Source organism: Oncorhynchus tshawytscha, linkage group LG03, assembly GCF_018296145.1.
Source record: "Oncorhynchus tshawytscha isolate Ot180627B linkage group LG03, Otsh_v2.0, whole genome shotgun sequence".
Taxonomy (NCBI): Eukaryota; Metazoa; Chordata; class Actinopteri; order Salmoniformes; family Salmonidae; genus Oncorhynchus; species Oncorhynchus tshawytscha.
The window spans coordinates 68,106,134-68,127,078 of NC_056431.1; the positions used below are offsets into that span (position 1 = coordinate 68,106,134).

A 20,945-nucleotide genomic window follows, 5' to 3' on the forward strand; every position below is an offset into this window, starting at 1 on the left:
TTACTGATACTTCCTGTATGTTACTGATACTTCCTGTATGTTACTGATAGACTCTTCCTGTATGTTACTGATAGACGCTTCCTGTATGTTACTGATACTTCCTGTATGTTACTGATAGTCTCTTCCTGTATGTTACTGATACTTCCTGTATGTTACTGATACTTCCTGTATGTTACTGATAGTGTTGTACTGTATGTTACTGATACTTCCTGTATGTTACTGATACTTCCTGTATGTTATTGATACTTCCTGTATGTTACTGATACTTCCTGTATGTTATTGATACTTCCTGTATGTTACTGATACTACCTGTATGTTACTGATACTTACTGTATGTTACTGATAGTCTCTTCCTGTATGTTACTGATACTTCCTGTATGTTACTGATACGTCCTGTATGTTACTGATAGACTCTTCCTGTATGTTACTGATAGACTCTTCCTGTATGTTACTGATACTTCCTGTATGTTACTGATAGACTCTTCCTGTATGTTACTGATAGACTCTTCCTGTATGTTACTGATACTTCCTGTATGTTACTGATACTTCCTGTATGTTACTGATAGACTCTTCCTGTATGTTACTGATAGACTCTTCCTGTATGTTACTGATACTTTCTGTATGTTACTGATACTTCCTGTATGTTACTGATACTTCCTGTATGTTACTGATACTTCCTGTATGTTACTGATAGTGTTGTACTGTATGTTACTGATACTTCCTGTATGTTACTGATACTTCCTGTATGTTACTGATACTTCCTGTATGTTACTGATACTTCCTGTATGTTACTGATAGACTCTTCCTGTATGTTACTGATACTTCCTGTATGTTACTGATACTTCCTGTATGTTACTGATAGTGCTGTACTGTACGCTATTGATAGTCTCGTCCAGCATGTTACTGAAGCGCTAGTGATATGAAATACACAATATATACAAAAGTATGAGTCCACCCTTCAAATGAGTGGATTCGGCTATTTCAGCCACACCCGTTGCTGACAGGTGTACAAAATCAAGCACATGCAATCGCCATAGACAAACATTGGCAATAGAATGGCCTTAGTGAAGAGCTCAGTGACTTTCAACGTGGGACCGTCATAGGATGCCACCTTTCCAACAAGTCAGTTCATCAAATTTCTGCCCTGCTAGAACTGCCCCGGGCAACTGTAAGTACTGTTGTTGTGAAGTGGAAACATCTAGAAGCAACAACCGCTCAGATGTGAAGTGGTAGGCCACACAAGCTCATAGAACGGGACTGCAGAGTGCTGAAGCGTGTAGCGGGTAAAAATAATCTGTCCTCGGTTGCAACACTCACTACCGAGTTCCAAACTGCCTCTGGGAGCAACGTCAACACAATAACTGTTCGTCGGGAGCTTCATGAAATGGGTTTCCATGGCCGAGCAGTCCCACACAAGCCTAAGATTACTATGTGCAATGCCTAGCATCAGCTGGAGTGGCGTAAAGCTCGGTGCCATTGGACTCTGGAGCACTCTGCCCCAATGTACAGTGCCAACTGTAAAGTTTGGTGGAGGAGGAATAATGGTCTGGCGCTGTTTTTCATGGTTCGCTCCAGGCCCTTTAGTTCCAGTGAAGGGAAATCTTAACGCTACAGCATACAATGATATTCTAGACAATTCTGTGTTATGGCAGCAAAGGGGAGTCCAACTCCATATTAATGCCCAGGATTTTGGAATGAGATGTTCAACAAGCAGGTCTCCACATACGTTTGTTCATGTACTGTATTATTTTATAGTGCTAATGGAGAAGGTTTCTGATATTCAGTACCAGTCAAAACTTTGGACACACCTACTCATTCAAGGGTTTTTCTTTGTTTGTACTATTTTCTACATTGTATAATAATAGTGAAGACATCAAAACTATGAAATAACACTTATGGAATCATGTAGCAACCCAAAAAGTGTTAAACAAATCAAAACATATTTTATACTTTAGATTCTTCAAAGTATCCACCCTTTGCCTTGATGACAGCTTTGCACACTCTTGACATTCTCTCAACCAGCTTCATAAGGTGGAATGCATTTCAATTAACAGGTGTACCTTGTTAAAATTTAATTTGTGGAATTTCTTTCCTTCTTAATGCATTTGAGCCAATCAGTTGTGTTGTGACAAGGTAGGGGTGGTATACAGAAGATAGCCCTATTTCGTAAAAGAGAATGCCAAGAGTGTGCAATGCTGTCATCAAGGCAAAGGGTGGCTACTTTGAAGAATCTCAAAATATAAAATATATTTGGATTTGTCGAACACTTTTTTACATGATTCCATGTGTTATTTCATAGTTTTGATGTCATCACTACAATTCTGCAATGTAGAAAATAGTAAAAATTAAGAAAAACCTTGGAATGAGTAGGTGTGTCCAAACTTTTGACTGGTACTGTACGTTAGTAGTATGTTATAGCATATCATTGCATAGCCCTATAAATAGTGCACCATATTCATGGTATTTATTTCAACGTTGACATTTACAGTATATAACGTAAAATGTTAAATACTATGAATTTGGCGTACGATTCATACGACTAATCATTGTGTTGTTGTTAACACTCGTTACTAACAACACTAATATTAGTCATGTGTTTTTAAAATGTGCAGCCTTGCAGTCTGTTATGATGTTTTCTGGTATGTTGGTGTACAGCAGTGGAGGCTGCTGACGGGAGGACAGGTCATAATAATGTCTGGAACGGAGGAAATGGAATGGCATCATCATAGCATCAAAAACAAAAGAAAAAAACAACTGTAAAGACAGTTATTCGCAGCACTACTCAGTAAATGTAGCTCCTGTTTTTCCAGAATCAAACCCACAACAGTAACTTGATTATGCCATTCTTAGTGCAAATTTAGACCAAATAAAAAAGACCTAGCTAGCTAAGACAAAGTCAAACAGTTCCTTTAAAAATTGTAATTCATTTTCTCAAATCGTGTTTGTTGTATTTGATACCATTCCACTGATTCCGCTCCAGCCATTACCACAAGCCCGTCCTCCCCAATTAAGGTGACACCAGCCTCCTGTGGTTGACAGTTCTATAAAGGTTAGGATGCTAACCTTTATATTGGTGCAGGTCGCTGATGGTCTCCTGGTAGGTGAGGATGATGGTCTGGTATTGAGAAATGATCTCCCTCCTCAGGTTCTCCCAACATGGAGATAACTCCCCCAACTCCTCTAGCTCACACACCCTACACACACACACACACGCACGCACACACACAGAAAATGTTAGTGATCTACACACATTCACAGGCACACACACACAAGCATGCATTCATGCACACACACACACACACACACACACACACACACACACACACACACACACACACACACACACACACACACACACACACAGTATAGTATTCTGCGGTACCTGGCAGCGTCTTCCTCCAGCAGTAGTTTGACAAACTGTCGAGGGATGTGTAGAGAGAGGACGCTGTCAGACATCTGCTCTAGGATCCTCAGGTGGTTTCCATCCGTGGTGGGGAATCGATACATACGAGACATGGTGCCCCCAAAAACTGACAGCACAGCAACACACCAGTCAGAACATCTAGCAATCAATATAATCATTCATTACAGAATGTAATAAATGCATTCATCAATTAATCAATTAGCAAATCAATCAACGAATAAATCAGTGTCAGTCAGTCATAATTCCTAAATCTGTAGGAACTCTCAATGTAAACTCTCTGTACGCTAGGAATGATGAAGGAGTCTCACTCACACACTTTCCAATAGAGAATCGCACACTGACACACACTGGAACACACTCACCAGCCTTAAGCAGTGTGTCTTTGCACAGAGATGCAGACTTGGCCCTGATGTTCACTGACTCAGTCAGGCTGTCATCCACTTGAAGCATCATCTGAGACACATAGGGAAAGGACATCATGACTGTTTGATTCACCATGGACACCCTTCAGTTGACCAGTGAGCTGAATAGACTGAGTGAAAGTAAAACATCCCTGTTTCTACCATGTGGATTTAACCTTTCTCCTTGTCCCTCTAGTCCACTGACCAGACAGGTGAAAACAATATGAGAGGGAAATGGGAAAAGTTGCTGAAGAATAATCCAACAAATAAACAAACATTTACCAGACTAGGCCTACAGTCTGTGGTACATCTTCAAACATATCAGATAATATGGTCTGAATTAATAAAACGACTCAAATTAAGTCATATATTTCTACCAATACGGTGTTCCTTCCTCAGGCAGACCAGGCCAGACCAGGCTACTCACCCTGCCATTGATAGTGTCCTGCCGGGCCGCGGTGGCTCTCTGCTCTGTCCTCTCTTCTATCTGCCAGGCGATGATGGTGATGTTGCCCATGCGTTCGCTCTCCGCTGACCTGGAGGCAATTAGTAATAGATGTCTGCTGTATAACAATAGCTCAGGGTGTATGTGGAGGTAGTGTCAAGCGTGTGTGTGTGTGTGCGTGTGTGGCCTGTGTGTGTGTGTGTGTGTGTGTGTGTGTGTGTGTGTGTGTGTGTGTGTGTGTGTGTGCGTGTGTGTGTGCGTGTGTGGCCTGTGTGGCCTGTGTGTGTGTGTGTGTGTGTGTGTGTGTGTGTGTGTGTGTGTGTGTGTGTGTGTGTGTGTGTGTGTGTGTGTGTGTGTGTGTGTGTGTGTGTGTGTGTGTGTGTGTGTGTGTGTGTGTGTGTGTGTGTGTGTGTGTGTGTGTGTGTGTGTGGCCTGTGTGTGTGTGTGTGTGTGTGTGTGTGTGTGTGTGTGTGTGTGTGTGTGTGTGTGTAGGGTGACCATAAGACCCGGATTGTGTGGGACAGTCCCGTATTTTGTCACCCGCGTCCCGCAACCAAACTATCATGTCCCGCATTTTTTAAATTAAAACACCAACATAGTATCCCGTACTTTAGTCTTCTTATTCATTTCATGAGAATTTAAATTCTAACCTGACTCTTTTCCAGTCACATTGTGCTTATGACAAGAAATAACCCAGGGCTCACCAACCCTGTTCGTGGAGAGCTACCCCCCAGTAGGCTTTCACTACAACCCTGTTCGTGGAGAGCTACCCCCCTGTAGGCTTTCACTACAACCCTGTTCGTGGAGCTCTCCAGGAACAGGGTTGTAGTGAAAGCCTACAGGACGGTAGCTCTCCAGGAACAGGGTTAGAGAGCCCTGCTATAACCTATATTATAAGGATGTGGTAGATAAGCCTGTTGGTTAAACACTTCTCCAATCGTTGTCGAGATATGATATTCTGTGCAGCGCAAGAGGAGACGTACGGTGCATTCGAGACAACTCGGAACTAGAGAAAACAAGCTCCAACTGGGAAAAAGAGCTTTGAGCGGTCATCCAACTCGGAATTACACGTCGGAAACTTGGGCATCATCCTAGGGCTCTTCTCCATCCAATCACATTTGTCAAATCCTTTCAGGCTAAATTCCAGATTAAGAGAGGACAGTTAACTAAGCCTACTTACAAAGAGGACAGTTAACTAAGCCTACTTACAAAGAGGACAGTTAACTAAGCCTACTTACAAAGAGGACAGTTAACTAAGCCTACTTACAAAGAGGACAGTTAACTAAGTCTACTTACAAAGAGGACAGTTAACTAAGCCTACTTACAAAGAGGACAGTTAACTAAGTCTACTTACAAAGAGGACAGTTAACTAAGCCTACTTAAAAAGAGGACAGTTAACTAAGCCTACTTACAAAGACGACACTTAACTAAGCCTACTTACAAAAAGTGTGCTTCTAACAAAGAGCTACAAGTAAGTAAATAGCCAAACAAATGTATTCATATAGGTTACACTGTCCAGTGAATGTCCCGCAAAATGTGGGTATTTTACATGTGTTTGTGTCTACAGTGCATTCGGAAAGTATTCAGACCCCTTGACTCTTTCCACATTTTGCTATGTTACAGCCTTATTATAAAATGTATTAAATACATTTTTTCCCTCATCAATCTACATACAACACCCCATGATGACAAAACAAAAACATGTCTTTAGAATTTTTATGTATGAGCCTCAAAATTGAGTTTAAATACATCCTGTTCCCATTAAGCATCCTTGAGATGTTTCTACAACTTGATTGGAGTCCACCTGTGGTATATTCAATTGATTGGACATGATTTGGAAAGGCACACACCTGTCTGTATAAGGTCCCACAGCTGACAGTGCATGTCAGAGCAAAAACCAAGCCATGAGGTTGTCACGCCCTGACCATAGAGAGCCCTTGGTCCTCTATGGTGTAGTAGGTCAGGGCGTGACTAGGGGGTGATCTAGTATATCTATTTCTATGTAGGTGCTAATCTGGTTCCCAATTAAGAAGCAGCTGTTTATCGTTGCCTCTGATTGGGGATCATATTTAGGTAGCTATTTCCCCACCTGTGTTTTGTGGGATATTGATTGTTTGTTAGTGTGTTTGGGCACTACGTCCTCACGGTCTTTGTACGTTTTGTTATTGTTTAGTTTCACTTAAATAAATATGTGGAACTATACTCACGCTGCGCCTTGGTCCGCTCATTTCCAAGATCGTGACAAAGGTTGAAGGAATTGTCTGTAGAGCTCCGAAACAGGATTGTGTCGAGGCACAGATCTGGGGCAGGGTACCAAAAACATTTCAGCAGGATTGAAGGTCCCCAAGAACACAATGACCTCCATCATTCTTAAATGGAGGAAGTTTGGAACCACAAAGACTCTTCCTAGAGCTGGCCACCCAGCCAAACTGAGCAATCGGGGGAGAAAGGCCTTGGTTAGGGAAGTGACCAAGAACCCGATGGTCACTCTGACAGAGCTCCAGTTCCTGTGTGGAAATGTGAGAACCTTCCAGAAGGAAAACCATCTCTGCAGCACTTCACCAATGATTACTTTATCAGGCCAGACGGAAGCCACTTCTCAGTAAAAGGCATATGACAGCCCACTTGGAGTTTGCCAAAAGGCACCTAAAGGTCTCAGACCATGTTGAAATCAAGATTGAAACCAGAGTAGGCTTACGGTCTGTAGTACATCTTCAAATCAGATAATATGGTCTGAATTAATAAAACGACTCTAACTACCGATACGGTCTTCCTTCCTCAGGCCAGACCAGGCCAGACCAACTGTTGAAACCAAGATTGAACACTTTGGCCTGAATGCCAAGCATCACGTCTGAAGGAAACCTGGCACCATCCCTATGGTGAAGCATGGTGTTGGCAGCATCATGCTGTGGGGATGTTTTTCAGCAGCAGGGACTGGGAGACTAGTCAGGATCGAGGGAAAGATGAACGGAGCAAAGTACAGAGAGGTCCTTAATGAAAAACTTCTCCAGAGCTCTCAGGACCTCAGACTGAGGCAAAGGTTAATCTTCCAACAGGACAACAACACTAAGCACACAGCCAAGACAACGCTGGAGTGGCTTCGGGACAAGTCTCTGAATGTCCTTGAGTGGCCCAGCCAGAGACCGGACTTGAACCAAATCAAACATCTCTGGAGAGACCTGAAAATAGTTGCGCAGCGACGCTCCCCATCTAACCTGACAGAGCTTGAGAGGATCTGCAAAGAAGAATGGGAGAAACTCCCCAAATACAGATGTGCCAAGCTTGTAGTGTCATACCCAAGAATCGCTGCCAAAGGTGCTTCAACAAAGTACTGAGTAAAGGGTCTGAATACTAATCTAAATGTGATATTTGCAAAAATTTCTACAAATCCGTTTTTGACAGAAACATATTAAGTCATCAATTATAGAATAAGGCTGTAACGTAACAACGTGGAAAAAGGCAAGGGGTCTGAATACTTTCACTGTATGTTTGTGTCGTGCATGCATGTGTGAGTTACCTGAGGGTTAGGTGGAGTCTGTGGTGTTTGTCCTGCAGAAGCTCCTTAACTGGGAACATGGCTGATCCCAGCAAGTACATCTGGCACCCAATCAAACACACATATCACTATTAGAGCCCAGCAGGTACATCTGGCACCCAATCACACACACATATCACTATTAGAGCCCAGCAGGTACATCTGACACCAAGTCACACACACATATCACTATTAGAGCCCAGTAGGTACATCTGACACCCAATCAAACACACATATCACTATTAGAGCCCAGTAGGTACATCTGACACCCAATCAAACACACATATCACTATTAGAGCCCAGCAGGTACATCTGACACCCAATCACACACACCTACTGTATCACTATTAGAGCCCAGTAGGCATATCTCGGGGTGGAGTGTTTGGTTAGTTTGGGGCTGAAGAGTTTTGGGGAGTTGACTGTAATGGGGAAGTTGGAGTAGTTACAGTGGGGGTTATTTCGTACCGTGCCTTGGGAGCGGTCCTTGACGTCGTACACAGACAGCTTGACCTGCGTCTGTTGAGTGATCAGAGAGTCCTGGAAGAATGCTATACTACTCAGATAGATAGGATTACTGGTACCCTATGGAGAGAGAGAGAGAGAGAGAGGGGAAAAAAGAGAGGGGGACTCTTGTGATGAATCAGTTTGGCCAGGGCTGCCAACTTTTGAAGAAAACTTGGAGTGCGATTTGCTATGTGAATGTCATTTCCCCCTGGCACAATCCCTAGATAGGAAGATTTTACCGACAATGCTATGTATTTTGGAATGGCTTACGGCTATGACCAGGGTGGGAAATTGTGTGTATTCAGGATGCTTTGAACATTAAATTAACACTCAAAATTCAATGACTTTGTTACTTTGAGACTTTTGGGGGATGAAATGTAAAGTATGCTAATAATTTTTTTAACATACTTTTTTGGTGGTTTGACACTTTATTCAGACAGTAATGAAATGAGACAGACAAATGCTAGAAACAGTGGGAAGGTTGGAAGCAGGGATTGATCCCTATTCTCAGGTGGAAAGTTGGATGAGAAGTACCAGGGAGTGTCACCACTATACCAAGGCTCTGCACAGGAAATACTCATATTAATGGTTGATGGCAGTGGGGAACCAAATCATAGATTGCAGTCTCCTTGTTCATAGACTGCTTTCAAGGTAAGGACACAAACATTTTATATTTGTCACGACTCCCGCCGAAGTTGGCTCCCCTGCCTGTTCGGGCGGTGCTCGGCGGTCGTCGTCACCGGCCTACTAGCCGCCACCGATCCCTTTTCCCTTTTCTGTTAGTTTAGTCTTATGAGTTGCACCTGTTCCTATTTGTGTTTTCTTGATTTGCTTACCTATTTAAGCTTGTGAAGCCTGCCCTTGTTTGTGCGGGATTATTTTGTGTTCACGTTTTGAATCGGAGGTGTTATTGTGCTCCGGACCGTGTTACCCTGTGTTTTGGGTTGGTTAGTGTTTTCCGTCCTGTGTTTTGGGTTGGTCAGTGTTTTCCGTCCTGTGTTTTGGGTTGGTCAGTGTTTTCCGTCCTGTGTTTTGGGTTGGTCAGTGTTTTCCGTCCTGTGTTTTGGGTTGGTCAGTGTTTTCCGTCCTGTGTTTTGGGTTGGTCAGTGTTTTCCGTCCTGTGTTTTGGGTTGGTCAGTGTTTTCCGTCCTGTGTTTTGGGTTGGTCAGTGTTTTCCGCCCTGTGTTTTGGGTTGGTCAGTGTTTTCCGCCCTGTGTTTTGGGCATGACCATTTTGTGCCGGAATAAAGTGCATTTTTCCGTGAACCCTCTGCTCTCTGCACCTGATTCCTACCTTCCGCTCCTAGTCATCCGTGACAATATTTTGTAATTTAGGTGAACTCTTTAAAATAGGAGTTAAAGAAAATCCTGCTTTTTCTCTAGGAGGGTTGACCACCCCCAATCTATGTTTCCCAAGTGCTGGGTATTTGAAAAATATTCTTGTTATAACAATTCTCAAAATCACCCAAACCTTTTTTTTTTTTTTTAAATCAAATGAATATGAATATTCAGGTGGTTTACGAGTTGAAGAGCCTTGCCACCATCTTACTCTGCATAAGATATGATGCATTTATGAGTTGTGAGTCCCCCTACAATCTCTGCCAATACTCAAAAGTAAAACAATTATATGAGAGGCCTGGAGCATGTAATATCGCATGCTTATTTGTATGACTTATTCAAAACTGTCCATGAATCGCTACAAAAATACATAGTCTCATCTAATTCATTTTCAGTGACACAAATAGGCATATCAGATTTCAAATATGTGATTCCACTGGCAAAATTGGTAAGAAGTGGAACATTTTAATAAGTGTGGAGATTAACAGTAGTGTTCTTGCTGACAAGCACAGTAATTACCCTATATTTTAGGCCATTGTTAAGAATGAGAACTGTTCCACATCAGTTCACCCTACCAAACTTCCCCTAAATCAAGTAAATAGCCAATAAAATCTCCTGAAGACTAGATTACATAAATCTGCTCCTACACTCTACCCAAATTATGTTTTATGTATTGTCCTACCTCTAGAATTAAACTTTGACAAAATTATTTTCATAGTTCCACATCAGTTCACCCTACCAAACTTCCCTGTTAAAACAAACTGTAGGTCTGTCTGCTACCGTTTCGATGTCACAGCCAAAACGCCAATCACCAAATGAGGGGACTAATGCAAGTGTGCATTAAATCGACTTTAGTACATGCTGTGAAAAGGCAGCATTCTGCAATAAGGACGGGAGTAACAGCAACCTCTTTTTGTTGACAACTTTGTAGTTAAAACAGGTCTACAGTGCTGCTCATGTTACAGTTGTATAAACTCAGCGGAGAACATTCTCTCTCTCCATTCAGATCCACTCTAACCTTTTCTTTAAAATGTACATCCAATCCCCTTGATCCTTTACATAACTAGACCAATCATATGCTAGAATGTGTCGCGGTTCACAGTGCTGTGACAGGACAATGATAAAGGTGCAGCTAGATGCTCTGATTTCTAAATGATTTGGAGCTCAGTTGAAAAGTTATCACACTGACTATACAATGGAATAATTAAACAAATAAATGCAGTACTTTTCAATGTGTGAGATATGAGGTGTGGCATGTGTACGTGAGAAGAGGGTCAAATGCGTGTCTCATGGCCAATGTGTGAGAATTGGCAGTGCTCATTATGGTGTAAAGCAGTGTGGTTACGTTATGGTTAGGTCAACGTGGTGAAGAGCGTGTTGGTTATGTTATGGTTAGGTCAACGATGTGTAGAGTGTGTTGGTTATGTTATGGTTAGGTCAACGTGGTGAAGGGCGTGTTGGTTATGTTATGGTTAGGTCAACGTGGTGTAAAGCAGTGTGGTTACTTTATGGTTAGGTCAAGGTGGTGAAGAGTGTGTTGGTTATGTTATGGTTAGGTCAATGTTAGTTACATTTGGGAGGTCAAAGTGGTGTGGTCCTACCTCTATGATCTCTGTCTGAGCGTGTTTGGTCCAGAAGGCCTGGGGAGGAGTTGTACAGCTGACCGCCACAAAGCTGATTGGCTTACGCTCAAACGCTGGTGTGACCAGTTCACTGCAGGCTGGGAATACAACAGAGGACATGAACATTGATGGCACAATGTTGAGAGATGGAGCTGGGGAAATGTAAGTTGTAACCACTATTAAATTCATAGACAGAGCAATACAACTTTAGAGTTTGTGTTATGATAGAAAACATAGTTGTACTAACCTCAGAAGTCATTAATAAGTTACACTCTTCAATAATCAATGGGTGTGTACCGGGCATTTCGAAAGTATTCAGACCCCTTGACTTTTTCCACATTTTATTACGTTACAGCCCTATTAAAAAATGTGTTAAGTAGATTTTTCCCCTCATCAATCTACACACAATACCCCATAATGACAAAACAAAAACAGGTTTTAGAAATGTTTGCAAATGTATTTATTTTAAAAAACGGAAATATTTACATAAGTCTTCAGACCCTTTACTCAGTACTTTGTTGAAGCACCGTAGGCAGCTATTACAGCCTCTAGTCTTGGGTATGATGCTACAAGCTTGGCACACCTGTATTTAGGGAGTTTCTCCCATTCTTCTCTGTAGATCCTCTCAAGCTCTGTCAGGTTGGATGGGGAGCGTCGCTGCACAGGTCAGGTCTCTCCAGAGATGTTCATCTGATTCAAGTCCGGGCTCTGACTGGGCCACTCATTCAGAGACTTGTCCCAAAGCCACTCCTCCAATGTTCTGGCTATATGGTTAGGGTCATTGTTCTGTTGGAAGGTGAACCTTCGCCCCAGTCTGAGGTCTTGAGGGCGTTTTCATATTATTTTTAATTTAACCTTTATTGAACTAGGCATGTCAGTTATGTCAACATGGTGTAGAGTGTTATGGTTACGTTATGGTTAGGTCAACATGGTGTAGCGCGTTATGGTTACGTTATGGTAAGGTCAACATGGTGTAGAGCGTTATGGTTACGTTATGGTAAGGTCAACATGGTGTAGAGTGTTATGGTTACGTTATGGTTAGGTCAACATGGTGTAGAGCGTTATGGTTACGTTATGGTAAGGTCAACATGGTGTAGAGTGTTATGGTTACGTTATGGTTAGGTCAACATGGTGTAGAGTGTTATGGTTACGTTATGGTTAGGTCAACATGGTGTAGAGCGTTATGGTTACGTTATGGTAAGGTCAACATGGTGTAGAGTGTTATGGTTAGGTCAACCTGGTGTAGAGTGTTATGGTAAGGTCAACATGGTGTAGAGTGTTATGGTTACGTTATGGTAAGGTCAACATGGTGTAGAGTGTTATGGTTAGGTCAACATGGTGTAGAGTGTTATGGTTACGTTATGGTAAGGTCAACATGGTGTAGAGTGTTATGGTTAGGTCAACATGGTGTAGAGCGTTATGGTTACGTTATGGTTAGGTCAACATGGTGTAGAGCGTTATGGTTACGTTATGGTTAGGTCAACATGGTGTAGAGCGTTATGGTTACGTTATGGTCAACATGGTGTAGAGCGTTATGGTTACGTTATGGTTAGGTCAACATGGTGTAGAGCGTTATGGTTACGTTATGGTTAGGTCAACATGGTGTAGAGTGTTATGGTTAGGTCAACATGGTGTATGGTTACGTTATGGTTAGGTCAACATGGTGTAGAGCGTTATGGTTACGTTATGGTTAGGTCAACATGGTGTAGAGCGTTATGGTTACGTTATGGTTAGGTCAACATGGTGTAGAGTGTTATGGTAAGGTCAACATGGTGTAGAGCGTTATGGTTACATTATGGTTAGGTCAACATGGTGTAGAGCGTTATGGTTACGTTATGGTAAGGTCAACATGGTGTAGAGTGTTATGGTTACGTTATAGTTAGGTCAACATGGTGTAGAGCGTTATGGTTACGTTATGGTTAGGTCAACATGGTGTAGAGTGTTATGGTTACGTTATAGTTAGGTCAACATGGTGTAGAGCGTTATGGTTACGTTATGGTTAGGTCAACATGGTGTAGAGTGTTATGGTTACGTTATAGGGTCAACATGGTGTAGAGCGTTATGGTTACGTTATGGTTAGGTCAAATGGTGTAAATGGTTACAAAGGTCAACATGGTGTAGAGTGTTATTTGGTAAGGTCAACATGGTGTACACATGGTTACATTATGGTTAGGTCAACATGGTGTAGAGCGTTATGGTTTGTGGTCAACATGGTGTAGAGCAATGGTTAGTAATAAGGTCAACATGGTGTAGAGTGTTATGGTTACATAGTTAGGTCAACATGGTGTAACTATGGTCTTATATTACAACATGGTGTAGAGTGTTATGGTAAACATGGTGTAATATGTACATAAGGTCAACATGGTGTAAGTGATGATTAGGTCAACATGGTGTAGAGCATTAGGCAATGGTTATAACATGGTGTAGATGATATGGTTAGGTCAACATGGTGTAGAGCATATGGTTACGTTATGGTTAGGTCAACATGGTGTAGAGCGTATGGTTAAACATGGTGTAGAGTGTTATGGTAAGGTCAACATGGTGTAGAGTGTTATGGTAAGGTCAACATGGTGTAGAGTGTTATGGTAAGGTCAACATGGTGTAGAGATGAACAATGGTGTAGGTGTTATGGTTAGGTCAACATGGTGTATAAAGTACATTGTTTAACAGTGGTGTAGTGTTATGGTTAGGTCAACATGGTGTCCCATGGTAATCAACATGGTTAAAGTGTTATGGTAGGTCAGGTGTCATTGACAGTGGTCAACATGGTGTAGAGTGTTATGGTAGCCAACATGGTGTAAGTGTTATGGTAAGGTCAACATGGTGTAACAGTCTGATGGCAACATGAGATAGAGCGTTATGGTTTTTATGGTTAGGTCAACATGGTGTCCCAGTGTTTGGTTAGGTCAACATGGTGTAGAGTGTTATGGTAAGGTCAACATGGTGTAGAGTGTTATGGTTAGGTCAACATGGTGTAGAGCGTTATGGTTACATTATGGTTAGGCATGATGATCTGACCTCGCCTTCCTGGACATGGTGTAGAGTGTTATGGTTAGGTCAACATGGTGTAGAGGTTATGGTAAGGTCAACATGGTGTAGAGTGTTATGGTAAGGTCAACATGGTGTAGAGCGTTATGGTAAGGTCAACATGGTGTAGAGTGTTTGGTAAGGTCAACATGGTGTAGAGTGTTATGGTAAGGTCAACATGGTGTAGACCTCAACATGGTGTAGAGTGTTATGGTAAGGTCAACATGGTGTAGAGTGTTATGGTAGGTCAACATGGTGTAGAGTGTTATGGTAAGGTCAACATGGTGTAGAGTGTTATGGTAAGGTCAACATGGTGTAGAGTGTTATGGTAAGGTCAACATGGTGTAGAGTGTTATGGTAAGGTCAACATGGTGTGAGTGTTATGGTTAGGTCAACATGGTGTAGAGCGTTATGGTTACATTATGGTTAGGTCAACATGGTGTAGAGTGTTATGGTTAGGTCAACATGGTGTAGAGTGTTATGGTTACGTTATGGTAAGGTCAACATGGTGTAGAGTGTTATGGTTAGGTCAACATGGTGTAGAGCGTTATGGTCCGTTATGGTTAGGTCAACATGGTGTAGAGCGTTATGGTTACATTATGGTTAGGTCAACATGGTGTAGAGTGTTATGGTTAGGTCAACATGGTGTAGAGTGTTATGGTAAGGTCAACATGGTGTAGAGTGTTATGGTTAGGTCAACATGGTGTAGACTTAAACATTATGGTTAGGTCAACATGGTCCAGTGTATGGTTAGGTCAACATGGTGTAGAGTGTTATGGTAAGGTCAACATGGTGTAGAGTGTTATGGTAAGGTCAACATGGTGTAGAGCGTCCACAATCAACATGGTGTAGAGTTTATGGTACGGTCAACATGGTGTAGAGTGTTATGGTAAGGTCAACATGGTGTAGAGTGTTATGGTAAGGTCAACATGGTGTAGAGGTGTTATGGTAAGGTCAACATGGTGTAGAGTGTTATGGTAAGGTCAACATGGTGTAGAGTGTTATGGTAAGGTCAACATGGTGTAGAGTGTTATGGTAAGGTCAACATGGTGTAGAGTGTTATGGTAAGGTCAACATGGTGTAGAGTGATGGTAAGGTCAACATGGTGTAGAGTGTTATGGTTAGGTCAACATGGTGTAGAGCGTTATGGTTACCATTATGGTTAGGTCAACATGGTGTAGGAGTGTTATGGTTAGGTCAACATGGTGTAGAGTGTTATGGTTACGTTAGGTAAGGTCAACATGGTGTAGAGTGTTGATGGTTAGGTCAACATGGTGTAGAGGGGTACGTTATGGTGTTCAACATGGTGTAGAGCGTTATGGTTACGTTATGGTACAGGTCAACATGGTGTAGATGTTATGGTATTCAACATGGTGTCCAGATGTTATGGTTAGGTCAACATGGTGTAGAGTGTGGTTGAGATATGGTTAGGTCAACATGGTGTAGAGTGTTATGGTTACATTATGGTTAGGTCAACATGGTGTAGAGCGTTATGGTTACGTTATGGTTAGGTCAACATGGGGTAGAGTGTTATGGTTAGGTCAACAAGGTGTAGAGTGTTATGGTTAGGTCAACATGGTGTAGAGCTTGTTATGGTTACGTTATGGTTAGGTCAACATGGTGTGACGGATTATGGTTAGTTATGGTTAGGTCAACATGGTGTAGAGTGTTATGGTTACATTATGGTTAGGTCAACATGGTGTAGCTTATGGTTTGGGAACAGGAACATGGTGGTGGCCCTGTTTGAAGCATTATGGTTAGGTCAACATGGTGTAGAGCGTTATGGTTACGTTATGGTTAGGTCAACATGGGGTAGAGCGTTATGGTTACGTTATGGTAAGGTCAACATAGTGTAGAGCGTTATGGTTACGTTATGGTAAGGTCAACATGGTGTAGAGTGTTATAGTAAGGTCAACATGGTGTAGAGTGTTATGGTTAGGTCAACATGGTGTAGAGCGTTATGGTTACGTTATGGTTAGGTCAACATGGTGTAGAGTGTTATGGTAAGGTCAACATGGTGTAAATGTTATGGTTACATTATGGTTAGGTCAACATGGTGTAGAGTGTTATGGTAAGGTCAACATGGTGTAGCAGTGTTATGGTTAGGTCAACATGGTGTAGAGTGTTAGGGTCAACATGGTGTAGAGTGTTATGGTTAGTCAACTGGTGTAGAGCGTTATTGTCAACATGGTGTAGAGTGTTATGGTAAGGTCAACATGGTGTAGAGTGTTATTTAGTCAACATGGTGTAGAGACATATGGTTACGTTATGGGTCAACATGGTGTTTCGTTATGGTTAGTCCGGTTAGGTCAACATGGTGTAGAGTGTTATGGTTACATTATGGTTAGGTCAACATGGTGTGTCTGATGGTTACGTTATGGTTAGGTCAACATGGTGTAGAGCGTTATGGTTACGTTATGGTTAGGTCACATGGGGTAGAGTGTTATGGTTAGGTCAACAAGGTGTAGAGTGTTATGGTAAGGTCAACATGGTGTAGAGTGTTATGGTTACGTTATGGTTAGGTCAACATGGTGTAGAGTGTTATGGTTACGTTATGGTTAGGTCAACATGGTGTAGAGTGTTATGGTTAGGTCAACATGGTGTAGAGTGTATGGTAAGGTCAACATGGTGTAGAGTGTTATGGTTACGTTATGGTTAGGTCAACATGGTGTAGAGCTGTTATGGTTACGTTATGGTAAGGTCAACATGGTGTAGAGCGTTATGGTTAATGGTTTCAACATGGTGTAGAGTGTTATGGTAAGGTCAACATGGTGTAGATGTTATAGTTAGGTCAACATGGTGTAGAGTGTTATGGTAAGGTCAACATGGTGTAGAGTGTTATGGTAAGGTCAACATGGTGTAGAGTGTTATGGTTAGGTCAACATGGTGTAGAGTGTTATGGTAAGGTCAACATGGTGTAGAGTGTTATGGTAAGGTCAACATGGTGTAGAGTGTTATGGTTACGTTATGGTTAGGTCAACATGGTGTAGAGTGTTATGGTTAGTCAACATGGTGTAGAGTGTTATGGTAAGGTCAACATGGTGTAGAGTGTTATGGTTACGTTATGGTTAGGTCAACATGGTGTAGAGTGTTATGGTTAGGTCAACATGGTGTAGAGTGTTATGGTCCAGGTCAACATGGTGTAGAGCGTTATGGTCAATTATGGTGAGGTCAACATGGTGTAGAGTGTTATGGTTAGGTCAACATGGTGTAGAGTGTTATGGTAAAATCAACATGGTGTAGAGCGTTATGGTAAGGTCAACATGGTGTAGAGTGTTATGGTTAGGTCAACATGGTGTAGAGCGTTATGGTAAGGTCAACATGGTGTAGAGTGTTATGGTTACAGGTTAGGTCAACATGGTGTAGAGTGTTATGGTTAGGTCAACATGGTGTAGAGTGTTATGGTTAGGTCAACATGGTGTAGAGCGTTATGGTAAGGTCAACATGGTGTAGAGTGTTATGGTTACGTTATGGTTAGGTCAACATGGTGTAGAGTGTTATGGTTAGGTCAACATGGTGTAGAGCGTTATGGTTACGTTATGGTTAGGTCAACATGGTGTAGAGTGTTATGGTTAGGTCAACATGGTGTAGAGCGTTATGGTTACGTTATGGTTAGGTCAACATGGTGTAGAGCGTTATGGTTACGTTATGGTTAGGTCAACATGGTGTAGAGTGTTATGGTAAGGTCAACATGGTGTAGAGCGTTATGGTTACGTTATGGTTAGGTCAACATGGTGTAGAGTGTTATGGTTACTTATGGTTAGGTCAACATGGTGTAGAGCGTTATGGTTACGTTATGGTTAGGTCAACATGGGGTAGAGTGTTATGGTTAGGTCAACAAGGTGTAGAGTGTTATGGTTAGGTCAACATGGTGTAGAGCGTTATGGTTACGTTATGGTTAGGTCAACATGGTGTAGAGCGTTATGGTTACGTTATGGTTAGGTCAACATGGTGTAGAGTGTTATGGTTACATTATGGTTAGGTCAACATGGTGTAGAGCGTTATGGTTACGTTATGGTTAGGTCAACATGGTGTAGAGTGTTATGGTTACATTATGGTTGGTCTACATGGTGTAGAGCGTTATGGTTATGCTGGTTAGGTCAACATGGGGTGAGCGTTATGGTTACGTTATGGTAGGTCAACATAGTGTAGACGTTATGGTTACGTTATGGTAAGGTCAACATGGTGTAGAGTGTTATGGTTAGGTCAACATGGTGTAGAGCGTTATGGTTACGTTATGGTTAGGTCAACATGGTGTAGAGTGTTATGGTAAGGTCAACATGGTGTAGAGTGTTATGGTTAGGTCAACATGGTGTAGAGCGTTATGGTTACGTTATGGTAAGGTCAACATGGTGTAGAGCGTTATGGTTACGTTATGGTTAGGTCAACATGGTGTAGAGGTTATGGTTACATTATGGTTAGGTCAACATGGTGTAGAGCGTTATGGTTACGTTATGGTTAGGTCAACATGGTGTAGAGCGTTATGGTTACGTTATGGTTAGGTCAACATGGGGTAGAGTGTTATGGTTAGGTCAACAAGGTGTAGAGTGTTATGGTAAGGTCAACATGGTGTAGAGTGTTATGGTTACGTTATGGTTAGGTCAACATGGTGTAGAGTGTTATGGTTACGTTATGGTTAGGTCAACATGGTGTAGAGTGTTATGGTTAGGTCAACATGGTGTAGAGTGTTATGGTTAGGTCAACATGGTGTAGAGTGTTATGGTTACGTTATGGTTAGGTCAACATGGTGTAGAGTGTTATGGTAAGGTCAACATGGTGTAGAGCGTTATGGTTACGTTATGGTTAGGTCAACATGGTGTAGAGTGTTATGGTAAGGTCAACATGGTGTAGAGTGTTATAGTTAGGTCAACATGGTGTAGAGTGTTATGGTAAGGTCAACATGGTGTAGAGTGTTATGGTAAGGTCAACATGGTGTAGAGTGTTATGGTTAGGTCAACATGGTGTAGAGTGTTATGGTAAGGTCAACATGGTGTAGAGTGTTATGGTAAGGTCAACATGGTGTAGAGTGTTATGGTTACGTTATGGTTAGGTCAACATGGTGTAGAGTGTTATGGTAAGGTCAACATGGTGTAGAGTGTTATGGTAAGGTCAACATGGTGTAGAGTGTTATGGTAAGGTCAACATGGTGTAGAGTGTTATGGTAAGGTCAACATGGTGTAGAGTGTTATGGTAAGGTCAACATGGTGTAGAGTGTTATGGTAAGGTCAACATGGTGTAGAGTGTTATGGTAAGGTCAACATGGTGTAGAGTGTTATGGTAAGGTCAACATGGTGTAGAGTGTTATGGTAAGGTCAACATGGTGTAGAGTGTTATGGTTAGGTCAACATGGTGTAGAGTGTTATGGTAAGGTCAACATGGTGTAGAGTGTTATGGTTACGTTATGGTTAGGTCAACATGGTGTAGAGTGTTATGGTTAGGTCAACATGGTGTAGAGCGTTATGGTTACATTATGGTTAGGTCAACATGGTGTAGAGCGTTATGGTTACATTATGGTTAGGTCAACATGGTGTAGAGTGTTATGGTTAGGTCAACATGGTGTAGAGTGTTATGGTTACGTTATGGTAAGGTCAACATGGTGTAGAGTGTTATGGTTAGGTCAACATGGTGTAGAGCGTTATGGTTACGTTATGGTTAGGTCAACATGGTGTAGAGCGTTATGGTTACGTTATGGTAAGGTCAACATGGTGTAGAGTGTTATGGTAAGGTCAACATGGTGTAGAGCGTTATGGTTACGTTATGGTTAGGTCAACATGGTGTAGAGTGTTATGGTTACATTATGGTTAGGTCAACATGGTGTAGAGCGTTATGGTTACGTTATGGTTAGGTCAACATGGGGTAGAGTGTTATGGTTAGGTCAACAAGGTGTAGAGTGTTATGGTTAGGTCAACATGGTGTAGAGCGTTATGGTTACGTTATGGTTAGGTCAACATGGTGTAGAGCGTTATGGTTACGTTATGGTTAGGTCAACATGGTGTAGAGTGTTATGGTTACATTATGGTTAGGTCAACATGGTGTAGAGCGTTATGGTTACGTTATGGTTAGGTCAACATGGTGTAGAGTGTTATGGTTACATTATGGTTAGGTCAACATGGTGTAGAGCGTTATGGTTACGTTATGGTTAGGTCAACATGGGGTAGAGCGTTATGGTTACGTTATGGTAAGGTCAACATAGTGTAGAGCGTTATGGTTACGTTATGGTAAGGTCAACATGGTGTAGAGTGTTATGGTTAGGTCAACATGGTGTAGAGCGTTATGGTTACGTTATGGTTAGGTCAACATGGTGTAGAGTGTTATGGTAAGGTCAACATGGTGTAGAGTGTTATGGTTACATTATGGTTAGGTCAACATGGTGTAGAGTGTTATGGTAAGGTCAACATGGTGTAGAGTGTTATGGTTAGGTCAACATGGTGTAGAGTGTTATGGTAAGGTCAACATGGTGTAGAGTGTTATGGTAAGGTCAACATGGTGTAGAGTGTTATGGTTAGGTCAACATGGTGTAGAGCGTTATGGTTACGTTATGGTTAGGTCAACATGGTGTAGAGCGTTATGGTTACGTTATGGTTAGGTCAACATGGTGTAGAGTGTTATGGTTACATTATGGTTAGGTCAACATGGTGTAGAGCGTTATG

The 20,945-nt window shown here is 41.9% G+C and overlaps 1 protein-coding gene across 7 annotated transcripts in view; it reads right to left on the reverse strand.

Annotated features, from left to right (window-relative positions):
* LOC112224627 (inositol polyphosphate-4-phosphatase type I A-like) overlaps positions 1 to 20,945 on the reverse strand; it is a 48,442-nt gene that overhangs the window by 10,889 nt on the left and 16,608 nt on the right. For all 7 annotated transcript variants that reach the window (XM_042319877.1, XM_042319879.1, XM_042319878.1 and 4 more), the window contains exons 4-10: positions 11,248 to 11,366; positions 8,271 to 8,387; positions 7,788 to 7,867; positions 4,253 to 4,361; positions 3,787 to 3,877; positions 3,383 to 3,530; positions 3,064 to 3,194 (exon numbers count right to left, since the gene is read on the reverse strand). In XM_042319877.1, coding sequence (XP_042175811.1) covers positions 3,064 to 3,194; positions 3,383 to 3,530; positions 3,787 to 3,877; positions 4,253 to 4,361; positions 7,788 to 7,867; positions 8,271 to 8,387; positions 11,248 to 11,366 — 795 coding nt within the window. The remainder of the gene's footprint in view (positions 1 to 3,063; positions 3,195 to 3,382; positions 3,531 to 3,786; positions 3,878 to 4,252; positions 4,362 to 7,787; positions 7,868 to 8,270; positions 8,388 to 11,247; positions 11,367 to 20,945) is intronic.